Source organism: Amblyomma americanum, chromosome 1, assembly GCF_052857255.1.
Source record: "Amblyomma americanum isolate KBUSLIRL-KWMA chromosome 1, ASM5285725v1, whole genome shotgun sequence".
Taxonomy (NCBI): domain Eukaryota; kingdom Metazoa; phylum Arthropoda; class Arachnida; order Ixodida; family Ixodidae; genus Amblyomma; species Amblyomma americanum.
In genome coordinates this window covers 403,880,184-403,895,360 of record NC_135497.1, presented here as the reverse complement: position 1 = coordinate 403,895,360, position 15,177 = coordinate 403,880,184, and the positions used below count along the sequence as shown (strand labels likewise).

General features: G+C 44.3%; 1 protein-coding gene across 2 annotated transcripts in view; it reads left to right on the top strand.

Moving 5' to 3' along the window:
- LOC144102519 (uncharacterized) overlaps positions 1-15,177 on the top strand; it is a 168,182-nt gene that overhangs the window by 90,311 nt on the left and 62,694 nt on the right. For both annotated transcript variants that reach the window (XM_077635780.1, XM_077635776.1), the window contains 2 exons: positions 10,057-10,135; positions 13,609-13,725. In XM_077635780.1, coding sequence (XP_077491906.1) covers positions 10,057-10,135; positions 13,609-13,725 — 196 coding nt within the window. The remainder of the gene's footprint in view (positions 1-10,056; positions 10,136-13,608; positions 13,726-15,177) is intronic.

The window sequence follows — 15,177 nt, the reverse complement described above, 5'->3', positions numbered from 1 at the left end:
GCATGGATTTGCACTGCGTAGAAGACGATGAGCAAGAAGTGCCGCGTGGCGGAGCGCTCGCGCTAGGCCAGCTGCGATCAGACACCGCACTATTTTGCTCAGGGATAGTACTCATCGGATTAGTGCTTGTGCCTTAATATGCGTCATACTAAATTCTGAGACAGTGATCACATGCGAAAGGCTAGTTCATATTCATCGCCTTGTCATTTGTAAACTTATCTGTGCTTCCCCAGTGGAACAGGATTTGAGCCAGTATTATGTCAAAGTTAGATCAACCTTGCGTCTCCTGAGCTTTTAACGTTGATGCTTCCTCTCGTGAGCACTGCGAGCTGTCGGAGATGCAACTGCACATTTCTTTAGGATTTCTACCTTTTTGCTACATCCCTCGCTTTTGAGGCCCGCATTCAAGTCGTTCGCCATTGTCGATGTTTTTTTTTTGTTACTTATTTTCGCTTTGTTATTTATTCTTGGTTGCGTGCTATCAGCTGTGGTGCCGGCGATTCTCCGAGGTCGGAACTCTTCCCAGGCACGGGATCCTACCCACAGACCTCCCGTCGCCGCACTCACGAGTGTTCTTTGGTATTTTTTTGTTTCTCTTGCCCTTACTTGCATTGTCAGTTGACAAATTTGTGCAGCTTATAATTGTATGCAGATTTCTTAAATGCGCTAGCAATTTTTCTATGATGCTAAGCTGTGCTGTGAGATATCAAGCTTCTTGCTAGTGAAGGCATGCTTTTTTCCATTCTCTCTTCTTTATAACCAAGGCAGACTAGTTGCAACTTTCAATTTAATACCTAGACATTGGTGCAAGGCTCCATGATAGGAATTAATGAAAACCTGCACATCCTATATTCAAATTGGTGTGAGGTATTTCAGCCAGCTCAACTTTCAGTGTGGTTATAACAGTCGTTGTGACTCTTCTCAAAGAATGTATATGGGTGCATTACATAAAATCTGTTCATTTGTTTTCTCATGGGCTAGCTCATTGGTTTTTATTTACTTATATTACGTCTAAGTTTAGTTTTTAAAGCAGTAGACGATTTCCTCTCTTGTCATTCATGACATGGCTACAGCCACTGATAGCTGTTGCTCTGTATGTATTTATTTGCAGTTGCCAGCGGCAACCATCTATTGGGCCATTCGTGCTTCCTGCCTTCGGCTGTGTCATCCCTCCTGATCCGTTCATGGTAGTTATTCTTTTTCAGTGATGCATATTTTAGCTGCCTATTTAGAAAAATATTTTCAATATAGGCTTGCAGCTAGGTTTAGAAATGCATGAAACTCTACATGCACTTTGCAGCAGTACCTCAGCTTATAATTACCGGAACTGTAGACTTGTACAAAATATAGTCGCTGATGTAGCTCTTGACGCAGCTGCTGTTAACTCCACACTTTAAAAGCTCTACAAGATGGTTTACCAGTATTTCTGATACAGAGACCAAATTGCTAGTCAGTAATGTAACGTTGCACGATGAGACCAATCCTTGTATGGCATAGCGTCCTTGCAATGCAATGGGCAAGCTGCTGTCAGCACAGATTTATTGCTGATTTATTGCCATAGTATATGGTTATACTGCACAGTTTGTACCTCTACCTTCCTAAAGCTGTATACATGAAAAATCAAAATTAGTTGAAGGAAAATTCAAGGAAATGTAACAGTAACTGTCTCACATATTGGCGGACACTTGAACCGTGATATAAGGGAGGGATATAGAAGGGAAGTAATGAAGAGCTGATGCCCATGTTAGATGCCCCTCTTTAGTTAAACACACCTCGCAATTAACACATTTGGTGCAAAACAAACATGGGACTTGCACGCTCACAAGCACCCTCATGCCAGTGAAACAAAGTGCCAATGTTGCCGTACTTTAGAGCTTTGCTCTTAAAAGCGCAGCTGACTGCTGCTCAAAGTTGAGAGCAAAAATATGTCTACTTTTCCTCATGTGCAGTCTGTGGTGCTGGTGCCATTTGCAATGGTGATTGACATTGAGTTGCATGATGCGCGGTCCGTTCCTGGAGTTAGGGATTTTGTCTGTCCTGTGAATGTGCTGTTAAAATTAGTGCAGAACAATGGTTCTCTAGTTCATTTTAGGTAACTGTGTCCTGTGCCACATGCCACCACCCTTTTTCCTCAAATTTCCTAATCTCATTTAGCCATCTGATTGCGACCCATTCATGCATTCACGTACTCTTGGGATCCTCCCAGTGTTTTAGTGTGGTATTGCTTATATCTTCTCTGCATTACACACGCATTGCACTTCCTCTTTTTTGATTTAGTCAAGATATCTCTATTCCTGTTTCTTGCATAAGCATAAGAGGCGACTCAAGTGCACCATCTGGGCTTGTGATGCTATGTGCAGGGCCCTTCGTTTTTGAGTAAAACCTGGTTTCTCCCTACTGTTGCACCAATAAAGATTCTTAAAGATCAGGTTCAACGCAATTTCTGTGCAAATGTGCCTGTAAGAAAGTGTGGTTTGAAGGTGCACAACACCAAAGAACTACTGGAGTGTAGCGGATGTCACATAATTCTTCTAACAGATTTTTTAAACAATTCTGGTTATTTTATTTCCCTTTTAATGTTTATTTTTTGTTGGTTGCTTATAATTTTTGGATAAACTGAAAACTACTTGTACTGACTGGTATTTCATTCCAATAATTATACCCATTATTATGAAGCTGTGTTGGAAGGTAGGTGGGCATTTAGTATGCGTGCTTTGAATTTCAGTGATTGTTTCTGCAATGCAAAATGGAGGACAGGTCTCTGCTGTGCGAGGTTTTTGCAATGGAGTGAAAGTAGCTGGAGCAGCATTTGCTACTGTGTCACCAAGCCAAAAGTTCTCCCACAGACCACTGAGCTTCTGAATACCTATGGCTTAAAGCTCGAAGCTCTGGTTGCCCTTTCCGAGGTTTTCTGTATAAATGAGGACAAGCCCAAGGGCTGAGAGCTAACAAGTATTTGAAACCATAGAGCTGTACACAGTAGTGCTGGGGCCGTGCAGCAAGTCAGTGTGAATTAGGTCGCGATAAACGTGGTTTACTGTAGAAAGCTAGTGCGAAAAAATAGTTGCGCTCACAGAAAACGCTGTTTTTTTGTTAGTCGGTGATTGAAACAAAGCAATGCATGTGAAATTTGATATCTTGCTGACCCCTCAATTTTTTTCCAGCTAAAGACCAAGAGTTGCATAGAAGTCGTGCAAGCCACCAAGTTGCGTGTGATTTCTGCCAGGGACCTGGAGAAGGCTAGGAAATTAGTGGATGGCCAGTGGTATTCACTCAGTAAGACAAGCTTTTTCTGTAAGTACAGTTTTTGGCATGGCATTGCTTAGGAATGCATGCACTAATCTGACTATTCTATGCCCGCCCATGCTTAAAGAATAATGAAGTACATGAAAAAAATTGATTGCCGAAAAAAAATTGCCGCTTCTGTAATTTTTTTGCAGGAAAGTATTTGCCATTTAAAGGGCTGTGAAAACCTTAAAAATTATTATGTGCTTGTTGTGGCTTTTTTTTTTCAAATTTCTTCCATGTCTATGTTGGCCTGACCTTGTAGCTTGTCTGCATGAGATTGGCTGCTACCTACAGTTCGCTTTTTTGTTTCTCCTTTATTGCCTGTCAGAATCTTTACTTTGTGTGGCAGTGTCATGCAGTTTGGGAAGTAATCTGATCTTATTTCTGCATTGGCCTGAAGTGGAAGCTTTTGCATGTGGGGCAGGTTTATGGTCTCCTTTTGTTTGCTGTAACTGCAGTTTGGCCATGAGGGTTAGAGGCTTAGTCCTTTTTTATTTTGATGCAGGGTCATATACTTCATGCATAAATTAATGAAGTAAGCACTACTTTTGTAATAAATGAACATTCATTATAGCTGTGGCCATTATAAGTGCACTTGACTCTAAAATGGCGGTCTTCCGGCATTCAGTATTACATCTTAAAACCAGCCAGAAGACACAAAACAGGAGAAGAGATGAGCACAAGATGAGGCTGGTCTAACAACTGAAATTTTATTGAAGGAAAGTGGCAAAAGAAGACCTGCAAAGAGATTCAAGCACGCAAAACCCCAAAGCAGTGAGAGGGCAAAAAACAATCGAAAGGCACTGACGTACTAGTAAACCATCTAAAAAACTAAATCCTCACAGTGAAAGTTCACCGACGGTTTAGCCAGGCACTTGTTTTTAGCCTTACTGACGTAGTAAGCCTCAACTATATCAGGACAGACTTATCACTTGCCTAAACCGATGATGTGCCGCCGAAATTAGGCGTGCAAAGAGAAAGGTCGTCCTCCAATTGCATTCACGAGAATGAACGTGCAGTGTGAGGTGAAAATTCGCCTTCCTCTCTATACAATGAAAGTGCTCTCAGCCAGGCGCACATTCAGATATCTGCTTGTCTGCCCATAGCAGTTTCAGCTACGAGGCAGTGGAATGCAAAAAACCCGTTTACTTTTGCAAGTGGTGAACATTTTTTATCTGCCACTGTGCATAGCGGACGATTACACGTAGTTGTATCAAGCCTAGTTTGAACGAAGAATCAAAGGGCTCGTACCTTACTTTTAGCGGTCAAGACAACAGCAACATCATACTTTGGTGCAACTTTCTTGGGACGGTGCGAAATGGCGTGGAGGTAAGGTATAGAGCCCGTCTTTTTGTGCTGCTCAACTACGTCAGCATAATGTGAATGGTGTTCCGTTCCCCCGAGAGAGTAAAAACGCACTCTGTCAGGTGCGCGAGATGGGCAAGTGGGAACCCAGGTGCCATTGGCTTGGAAACCTGCTCCGAGAATGCATTCTAAACACTGTGATGGCATGACTTCCATAAAGCGGTCATGATGCATGCGATTGCCAACCTGTCCTTCACCAGCCTCGAGTGGTTCAACTCGTAGCTAAGAGGCTTCCTGATCTTGGGCTGTGGCGGCAACATATGTTGTCGTCCGCAAAGCGCAGGTCTAAGTCAAGAAGCTACAAACGGTTATGCTTAGTGACATTCAGACATAAAAGATAGGCTTTGACCACATGCCTAAAGATTTCTAAAACGCCTTGTGCCAACTTATCTGAGCCCTCCTTGTGCAAAAAATTAGGTAGCTATCAACATAACGAAATGCTACTATGCCGAGGTCTTACAAACAGGGCTTTGATGCGGTATCGACTCTGGACAGAAGAATGTCGCGGAGGAACAGTGCAACCTGGGACCCTCTGCATATGCCTGATTTCTGATGTAAATACCGCCTTGCCAACTCACAAAAGTAGAGTTCTGTGGAGTTCTAGCTTCTTGTGGACAGCAACCAAGGCAGGTGCTCTGCAGTGAGCATCGACATAGAGGGCCTGCACTATTCATTGTCACATGATAGACCTCTGAGGCATGTGCAAACTGCATCAGGGTGGACAATGAACATGCTTTTACAGATGATTGTGTGATTTCGGTTGCTGGCTTCATGGGGCTGTTGTCCTTTTACTGCAAATCCGCATTTGTCAGTTGGCAGGGCGGTATTTACACACAGGTCGTACCTTTGCTCAGCAACATTTTTTTGTCTAAAGTCGATAAGGCATTAGAGCCCTGTTTGGAAGACCTTGGCATAGTAGCATTTCGTTATGTTCATGACTATCTAATTTTTCTGGACATAGAAGGCTCAGATAAGTTGGCACAAGATGTTTTAGGAGTCTTTAAGGCATGCGGTCAAGGCCTGTCTTTTACATCAGAATTGTCTAAGCAGAACAGTTAGCAGTTTCTTGATGCAGACCTGCGCTTTGTGGACGAATATGTTTGTCGCGGCTACAGCTAAAGATCGGGGAAGGCTCTTTTTAGCTACGAGTCGGACCACTCGTTGCTGGGGAAGGATGGCGAAGAGGTGTATTTGTCGCTGGTTAAGGTCAGTAAAGATGGAAACACTTGATGGGTGTGCAATCGTGTGCATGACATCAGCTTTACATAAGTCATGCCATCACTGCTGAGGACGCATTCTTGTAGCAGGTTTCCAAGCAGCTGGGTTCCCACTTGCCCATCTCAACAACCTGTCATAGTATGTTTTCACTCGCTTGAGGGTAAGGAGCACATACTCTGATGATGCTGATACACCTTACCTCCACAGTATTTCACAGTCTCACGAAAGTCGCGGGAAAGCGTACTGCTGCTGTTGTCTTAACAGCGAAGTGCAAGACAGGAGGCCTTTGCGCCACCATTAAAAAGGCTTGATAAAACTGGGTACTTGTCCACAATGGACAGTGTCCCAAAAAAAGGTTCACCACTTACAAAAGTAATGGAGTTTATTGCGTTCCACTGCCTTATGGCTGCAACTAATAAGGGCAGACAGGCAGATATTTGAATTTGCACCTGACTGAGCACTTTCACTCTATAGGGGGAAGGCAAATTCTAATCTGGCACTGCATGCTCAATCTTGTGAATGCAAATCTGAGGATGACCTGTCTCTTTGCACGCCTAATTTGCACGACACATCAGTGGTTTATGGAAGGGTTAAATCTGTCGGTAGATAGTTGAGGCTTACTACATCGGTAAGGCTAAGGACACGTGTGGCTAAGCCATCGGTAAACCTTCACCGTAAGGAATTTGCTTTTTTAGATGATTCATTAGTATGCCAGTGACCTTTGATTGCACTTCGCCCTTTCACTGCTTTGGGTTATTATGGGCTTGTATCATTTCGCGGGTCTTCTTTTGCGGCTTTCCTTCAATGATGCCGCCGCGGTGGCTCAGTGGTTATGGCGCTCGGCTGCTGTCCCAAAAGACGCTGGTTCGATCCTGGCCGCGTCAGTCAAATTTCAATGGAGGCGAAATTTTAGAGGCCCGTGTACTGTGCGTTGTCAGTGCACGCTAAAAAAAACCAGGTGGTCGAAATTTCTGGAGCCCTCCACTACGGCGTCCCTCATAGCCTGAGTCGCTTTGGGACGTTAAACCCTCACAAGTCAAATAATCAAAATCTTCAATTAAATTTTTGTTAGTCCTGCCTCTTGAACTCATGTCTTGTGTGTTCTGGCTGGTTTTAAGGTGAGTCAGTACCAACTCGGCCAGTCATAAGCCTTGTTCAGTATTACAACATTTTGAATAAAGTGAGAAGTTTACTAGGCTATGTTGTCGGGGATCCTGTCCGCACCAGTTGTGGGCAACTCAGAAGAGATAGCGTCATACGATTGGTTGTGTAATTGGCAGAGGATGATGTGAGGATGCTGCTAGAAAAAAAAATTTCATAATCAGATAATTATTTACAGCCAAAAATGTCAAAAAAGTGGCTGGGCCAGAGAAAAAGTGCCGCGAAATTTGAAAACGCTGAAAGTAGGTGCAGCTATGGTATAGTGCCAAGTTTGAAAAACTGGAAGTATGGACAAAGCCAAAGCTTGGCGCCAAGTTTGAAAACTCGAAATGAGCAATCACGTGATCAGTGATAAGTGTCCTATACTTAACAAGGAGATATCAAAAATAATGATAAATTAGAGGCAATTAGGTAATTATTGAGAAGCGAAAGGCAATGAACGGGGGATTAAACTGGGCGGGTATTCAGTGAGTGGGCAGGAACGATCCATGGAGGAAAATTTGAAAACTCGAAATCGTTGCTGGGATGAAATGAGGGTAAAATAAGAGTTAATTGATAACCAATCAAGTCAACGAGAAAACAACCATGGCGCCAAATTTGAAATGCGACCAGTGTCGAGGAGGCGTCAACGCTTTCACATTTTTTTTGCGCAGGTAGCAGCGGTGATCTCTATTTTTTTTCAGCCAAGACAAAATCCATCTTTCTTGGCTCATGGGCGATGTATCTAGGAACCCGCGGCCAGGACAACGCTGGACAGCATGCATCAGCAAGCTCGAAAAAAAAGCACGAAACAGTAAATAAATATTGATCATTTTCATTTCAATTCTAGTGGTTTTGTGCACAAATTACTCTGGAATGCACAAAGCTTGTGGTAATTGACAGGCGACCATTAACAAGCTGTTCATTTTTGTGCATTGCCTACTCCAGAACAAAATCCTGTGTTAATTGACAGGTGACACAGTAATGACTGTTACACAGCATACGAGCACTACACAAGACACACTACAGAAGACAAGGCAAACTACAGAAGACAAGACAGACTATAAAGGTCAAGACAGACTACAGAAGACAGGACTACAAAAGACAAGACTGACTACAGAAGACAAGACAGTCTACACAAGACATGCCCAAAATACGACAAGACTACAGACTATAGAAATTTTCTGTCTTAGAATCCTGTAGTGCGTTTTGACTGGGATTGATTAACATAATACAATAATTGAGGATATAAGTACTTCACACCATATATAGCAATTCATTGACATTATTATCGATGATTCGCCGGAACGGTTGATAACGCGCCTGCAACTTGCCGCAGTCACATGGCAACTCTCGATAATGGTTGACCCAACGAAACCCAAACTCAGCGCTCGCCGAGCACTACTACATGCTCCTTACAAGAGCACTTGACTTCGATCTCTTGCAACTGAACGAAGGTCATTTAGAAGCGATTCTGAAATTGGAAAGGACGGTCTTGTCATCGTCCTTGCCATTGAGTGTGCAAATAGGCAATGTGCGGATGAACATGTGAAGATCAAAATTAGTGACATAAATTATATTTCCGCAACATTATCTCACAATAACATTGGTGTTCAATTTTAAGGAAGAATTTGCTAATATATACCTTTAGTTTGGCATCGTGGCCAACTGTCATTTTCACAGCCTTAAAGGTGCAAAAGTTTTTCTTACCCTTTCACGCACTAGCCTGAATTCCTTTCACTCACGAGATGTTTACGTATCTCCATGAACGTAAAAATAACTCATGTGGCCGGCGCTGCGTAATTCATCTGCTATGTACGCAGACTCCAAGAGTTGTACAGTAACGTACTACGCACCGTGCACATCGACACAAGCAGGCGTTTCGCTCGCTAAACGTCTGCAAGGCGGAGTCCTCGACAACATACAGCGTGGTCCCCTCGAAGAACCCTGTTGCTTTTTCCCGGAACATGGCTGCTGCTATGTGTGTGGTACATACACGCCCTACAAGAGCCTAGTCTGCTTATTCATTATCGATGTAAGAGAAGCGCAAATGTACTTTATAATAACATCTCTCTCACGAAAAAATATCCAAATTCCAACAAAATGCTTTGGACCCCTCTAGCCGCCTCTCATCATCGTTAGGCTTACTGCTTCAAGGAGCACCGAGTCAGACAGCGTAGCAGCTGGTTGCATTTCTTGCGCCTAACAGTGCGCAGCAAAAATACTGCAGTGAGTACGCACTTTATCTGTATCGCAAGGGTGTGATATAGGCATAAAAAAATGGCACTTATTGTTTGCAATAACCAGCAATGGTAAAGATTTGATCGGAGAGTAAGGACAAGTTAAAAAAAATTTGTTCTTAGTAAACATCCATTCTATAGCATCTTCTCGCAATACTGATGTTTTTGCGGCCGCAGTGGATGCATTTATTGCTAAAAAAGTGTATTTAAGCACTTTGCCGTCATTTTAGTAAAACTCGGCGCGCCTTCACCGAACAGAACTCTGTCATCCATTTTTCGATGCGAACGGCGGTGTAGCTTTGGTCCTGGGATCTGCGACCAAGAACCTGTTCATATCAGCTGCAGTTTATTTAAATAAGACCACCCTAACGACAATTTTGCTTTGCCTTTTATAGGTAATGAAAGCAACGTATTTAGTGAAAGTAGCCCGAGTTTCATTGGAATGCGCTAATCTATCGACAGGTCTGATCTTCTGCCGAGTATCCACTCAAATTGGGGATCAAATAAAGATTACTTTAAATGAGTTTCATTGTATTCGACTTTTATTCCACAATGGAAACACTGACAAGTCTTTTTTTCAATTGATAAGGCCAGTAGGCAATGCAACATCACGTTCGCAAATTGATTAAATCTTACGTGTTAATGTCGTCCTACCGCGTAACCTCTGCTACACATGCATCGTCTATGACTAAAAGAAGTCTGTAAAGTACCTACGGCAATAATTTCTTCTATTCGCTGCAATCTCTATTTCCAGTGCCATGCTAAGAACTAATAGCACTGTTCTTATGTTTAACTTCTCTTACAGGCCTCGACCTGACCTCCTTTTTTGCCAGTTTGAACATATCCAAAATTTTTACGGCTACACCAAAAGAAGCAGACAAAAGGTAAGCAGACCTCGTTGGGGCAAAACAGATTACCACTCACGCGTACAGGGGCTTCCCAGCTGACCTCAGAAAGGGATTTAAAGAAGATTGATGTGGCTTGCTGAAGGTGGAGAGGGTTCCTGGATTAGCATAGAGAAAAAACAGGCGTATAAATTTGCAAGAAAAAATGAGCTGCGGTTTTACTACTGCTGAAGCTGGTTAAGGAGCGAAAGCTGCAGTGTTTCAGGCGAGTGGATGCGGCTTGGCGTCTGTACCCAAGCATGGGTACCCGCCGCGATGCATGGGTACCCGCCGCGATGGCTCAGTGGTTAAGGGGCTCTTCTACTGAGCCGGAGGCGACAGGCAATCGAGGGCACTTAAGTCTGCTTACGTGGAGGAATGCGAAAGCATGTGTATTGAGGAAAGGAAATGTTTTTGACACATGAAAGGGCGCAGTAGCTCTCAGATCTCGACATCTCCGTGGACACTTGAACCACGCGAAAGCATGACATCTGGCTCTGGGAAGGTCAAATTTAGCGACGCGCGAAAAGCCGCCGTATCCAGCCTAGTGAAGATTTGGCTTCAAAGAGCTTATTCTTAAACGCTCGTCTTGTCCCAGTTAAGGAGGGGCAGCCACGCGGCAGGCATACGAACTTTGGCGCGCTATGTCAATGGCAGCACTGCCTCGAGCGGGAAGAGGCGCTGTTGTGACCAGTGTTGCCTGTTTAGCACAGGCGTTGTTGAAAACTTGAGCGACGCTTGCGCCATTAAGTTGCCGCAGCGAAATCTACTTCATTAGAATTTTGCTGCATGACACGGCAATAATCTAATAGTTTCGCGTGCGCATCTAGCTGCCTAACCATCAATAATCAGTCTGGACCACATTCCACCGTATTAATTTGAAGAAAGAATATGAAATAAGCCCATTTTATTTAAGCACACCTGGGACTGCTTGACCAGGCCCAGGCGATTTTCATGTCTCACGTTGGCGTCCCTGCTCTCCATGGATCTTGGACAAAGTGGACCCCCTTACGGGCGGGCAGTGCTTGGACCATCGACAGAGCAAGAACACCAAATGTTATGCAGAACCTTTTCCGAACCCGAGTAGCAGCATTGCGTACACCTGAAATAGGGTATTGCGTCGACGCTGTACTCCTAAGCCCCTTCTGTGGTGCACTTCATATTAACTTCAAGCTGAAGTTGGTATGAACGCTTGAAATCTAGTGCCAGGAGGTATGATACCACATCCTAACTCTTTGTCTCTTACTCAGTTTCGCCAGGCTATCGCGGAAATACCTGCATCGGATGCTCTGATTGAAATTTAGACTATCCAAAATAATTCTTCTTGCTGTATATGGCACAAAAAAAAAGCACGGGGCACGATAACAAGTTGTGTACACTCTTATTACGGTGGCTAACGTGCCGACGCTTTTTTTTCACCAACGTTACCCGAAACGCACAAGTGTGGCAAAAACACCCCTCTTCGCTTTCCTGGTGCGCGACGACGTCTGTGCGTCAATCAATAAAAATAAATTAAAAATCAGGGGCGACCAATTTGGCAGTCAATTTGGCAATTGGTATCAATTTGGCCATTTGGATTTTGCAGTCAATTCCAGCTCCTGTTCGTTTGGAATTTGAGTACACTGTCTTTCACTCCTAATTATGTTCCAATTCTGACTCTATTCAAATTTCGACTACGCAGTTATGAAAAATGTGTCACATTCAAAGATCGCGGCCAGTCCTCATACAGATACCACCGCTGTAGCGCAAGCGGTTAAGCAATGCACCCCTGCACAGGTAGGTGGCTGCATTTCAAACATAGCTCTCGGTAGAGGCAGTGAGGCGCAGGTTCATCTTTCCGAGCAGCGCTTGTAGTATTCCATAATTACAGCGGAACGAACGGTACGTAGAAGGACACACGCAGGGACACAACTCAGCGCTGTGTTGTGTCCCTGCCTGTATCCATCTACATCCTTTTCGTTGCGCTGTAGTTATGGAATATAGAAACCAACTCACCAAACAACTTACCTTAGCTTATAGTAGCTCTCGCCAGCTTCATTTTTGCGCAGATAGTTGTACGGGAGGCTGTATGTTTTGCACGAAGGCCTCTAATTAGCCATTTAACTTTTTTTGAGTCATTCTTCTTGCACTGCCTCTCCCTCTTCTCCCCTACAGGAGGAGAGGGGGGAAGGGGAGATGGGCAAGAGGTCAGAGGGATGGTTAACAAGGGGGCAGGTCAAGAAGGAAAAATCTCCCTAAACACCATGCACCTTGAAGGTAGAGGCTTCACACAGATGTCGATGCCGGCGGGCAGTTTTCGCTTTTTTGGCCCTCCTAATACTATCGCATCAAAAATTGCAAACGACAGTTTAGCTCTGCCTTAAGGGTATTGCGTTAATGGGTTAATGCCCACTTATGCAGCATTGGTCATTCTCAGCATTCATAGATCACTGGGAGTTCTCATACTAGTGCTGGCGTATGGTGCAGCGGTTGAGTGATCCACGTGCCACTGCCCTGTGATGGCTAGTGTTGCCACCGGTAGGGCTTGTGAGACCCAAGTTGCTGTTTTCGAGCAACCGCTCGCGACCAATTAATAATTTATTTCCCACCTGCCAATTTGGGAATTTTTCTCAGAATCCGATGAGCAGGTTGTGATGATGTCAGAAGGTCTTGCGGCGTACGTAGATGGCCTACATAGGTTGCTTCTCAGAGGATTTTTTCGAGGATTTTAGTGCGCCAGCAGTAGGGCTTCCACTCCGCCAAAAAGCCGTTGTCTGTCTGTCTGGTCCTTCCGCAACTTGGACCTTCAAGGTTGCATAGGGACCTACCTTTGGAAACGTGCCCAGGGGATGGCCTAGTTTTCAGAGGAAGGCGAACGAGACTCACCGAGCTCAAGCCTGGTTGGCCCAATGTCTTCGGCGTTTGTCGTTGTTTATCTACTGTGCTGGGCACGCCCTCTCCATTTGCATCGCTGAGAGTGGAGAGAGACAAAGTAAAGACAGTGCCTATGAAAAGAATTTCTGGGCCCCATTTTGGCTGGTTCATTACTGCGGTGGAGTTTTGTTACCACGTCGGACAGTGTCTCTGGCACCCTTTCGAAACGCCGGCTACTTGGACTGTTAAAAAAGCGCTTTGGACACTAAGATAATTGTAGAATCCTTGACTTGTAGAAAGACGCGCTTGAAGATTATGTTTTTAGTAATTTCCATTACCTCTTCCGGAGACAGCTCATTGCGAATTGAAGAGTGCACAAAAGAGAACTCATTTCGAGCGATGGAATTGCTGAAATTCGAGGTCATTGTTCAACTCTCAGGGGAGACTTGACTCTGAGCAGAAAGGAGTAAAAAGGGAGTAAGGTGCCCTAAAGCGCACTCTATTTTATAAAAGAGAGTGCGCATACTTGCTTTTTACCCCCGTGGAGCCGTGTTCGCGCTCAGAGTGTATGTACGCAGTGGTAGGTTGTTATGCACCACAACATTTCGTGTGTTACGCAGCGCGGGAGGCCGTGGGACAGACGGAGGAACGGCAGGGGGGACTCCCGGACAAGGAAGTGCAGACGCCCACGGCCACTCGGCCCGTCACTCTCGCTGCGGAGCCGTTACGTCACCCTGGTAAGCACAGAAGATTGTTCTTTTCAGGGAACTCACCCCATCGGCTGAGGTTCTAGCGCCTGACTTTTCACCAATTAAGAGTCCTCTGCGACACCTTATGAAGGCCACAAAGGACTCGCTGATTGGTGTTGCCATGAAGATCTAACCTTAATTTTGCTCCCTTGCACGCAGCAAAACACGCAGAATCACGCCACGGAGTTGGCTTGCTTGGCTGCTTCGACTTTTTAAATTCATCCCTTGTTCTTAGACAATCCTACGTGCATAGATCTCGAAGCAGCTATCAAGTGTCTGCTCTCAGGATTGACAAGAACGTCACGTGGAATCTGTAGCAGAACAGAATATATAATAATGAGCAGATGAAACACTTCAGCACAAGGTTGGAAGCCCAGCCAATCACCTGCAAAGGCGCACGATGGAGATGTCTGGAGGAATAAAAAAAAAACGACAACACGATTACCTCTACCATGATATTTCGCAGGGTGCGGCCGGTGCCGAGGCGCCTATAACTTTAAGCGTGCTAGGAACCACGACGGAGAAAGAAAAGCCGCGTACAGGACGGAGGGTCATTTTCGATTCCTGGAAACTGCGCTGCCACGAAACCCACAAAAGAATGGTTATTACGGCACATTTTTGAAACTTCTTTCAAGGCCTAGCACTTTCACAGGTAATGTCAGTGGGCGATTTGGTTTATGATGGCTTTCGTAAATCGGCGCGAAATACGTAGATGCACATATTTCTTATGCGTCGTTGTTTCTCGCGTCAATTTTTTTGGAATAGATTTGTTTTAATATCAACTTCTGGCTATGTGCGAGAAAACATGACTCAGCTGCCTGGAGTTATTCTTGGTAGACGTGATCTTGTTTCTTCGTCAAATAGAATTAGGTTAGCAGCATCGAGTAACACATAAAATAGATGCGAATTCAATTGGGCTACATACATACTTTTATTGTACTGAGGAATGTTTTGTCTAACAGCAACTGTAATTGTTCAGAAATGAGAAAATAATTTAGTTTGCGAAACACAGTTACTCCGTAACGCATGTGAAATCAAGGGGCATTTCAAAATAAACTTGGACTACATGGCATTTCCAATGCTGTCCAAAAAGACTGTACAAGAAACGCTTTCCAGTTACTTTTGCTTAGAAAATTCGTCGAAACGCACTTGCAAGAAAATGCACCTATATGAAGATAGAAAATACATGCATAAATATCTTGGAAACAACCTGAGTGTAAAAAATTGAGAGATGATTGGTGAGCCGATCTGATGGAATAAATGAGTTGCATTAGACTTTCAGTCCTGACGCGACACATCACACACATTTCATTACATCCACCTTTATCGGCCACGTAGTCTTCTTTTTACTTGTTTGCACTTGAGTGCAGCCGCCGCAGTTTTCTGTGGTTGTGTTGCTCGGATGCTGACGAAAACGACGAGGGTTCAATCCCAGCCGCG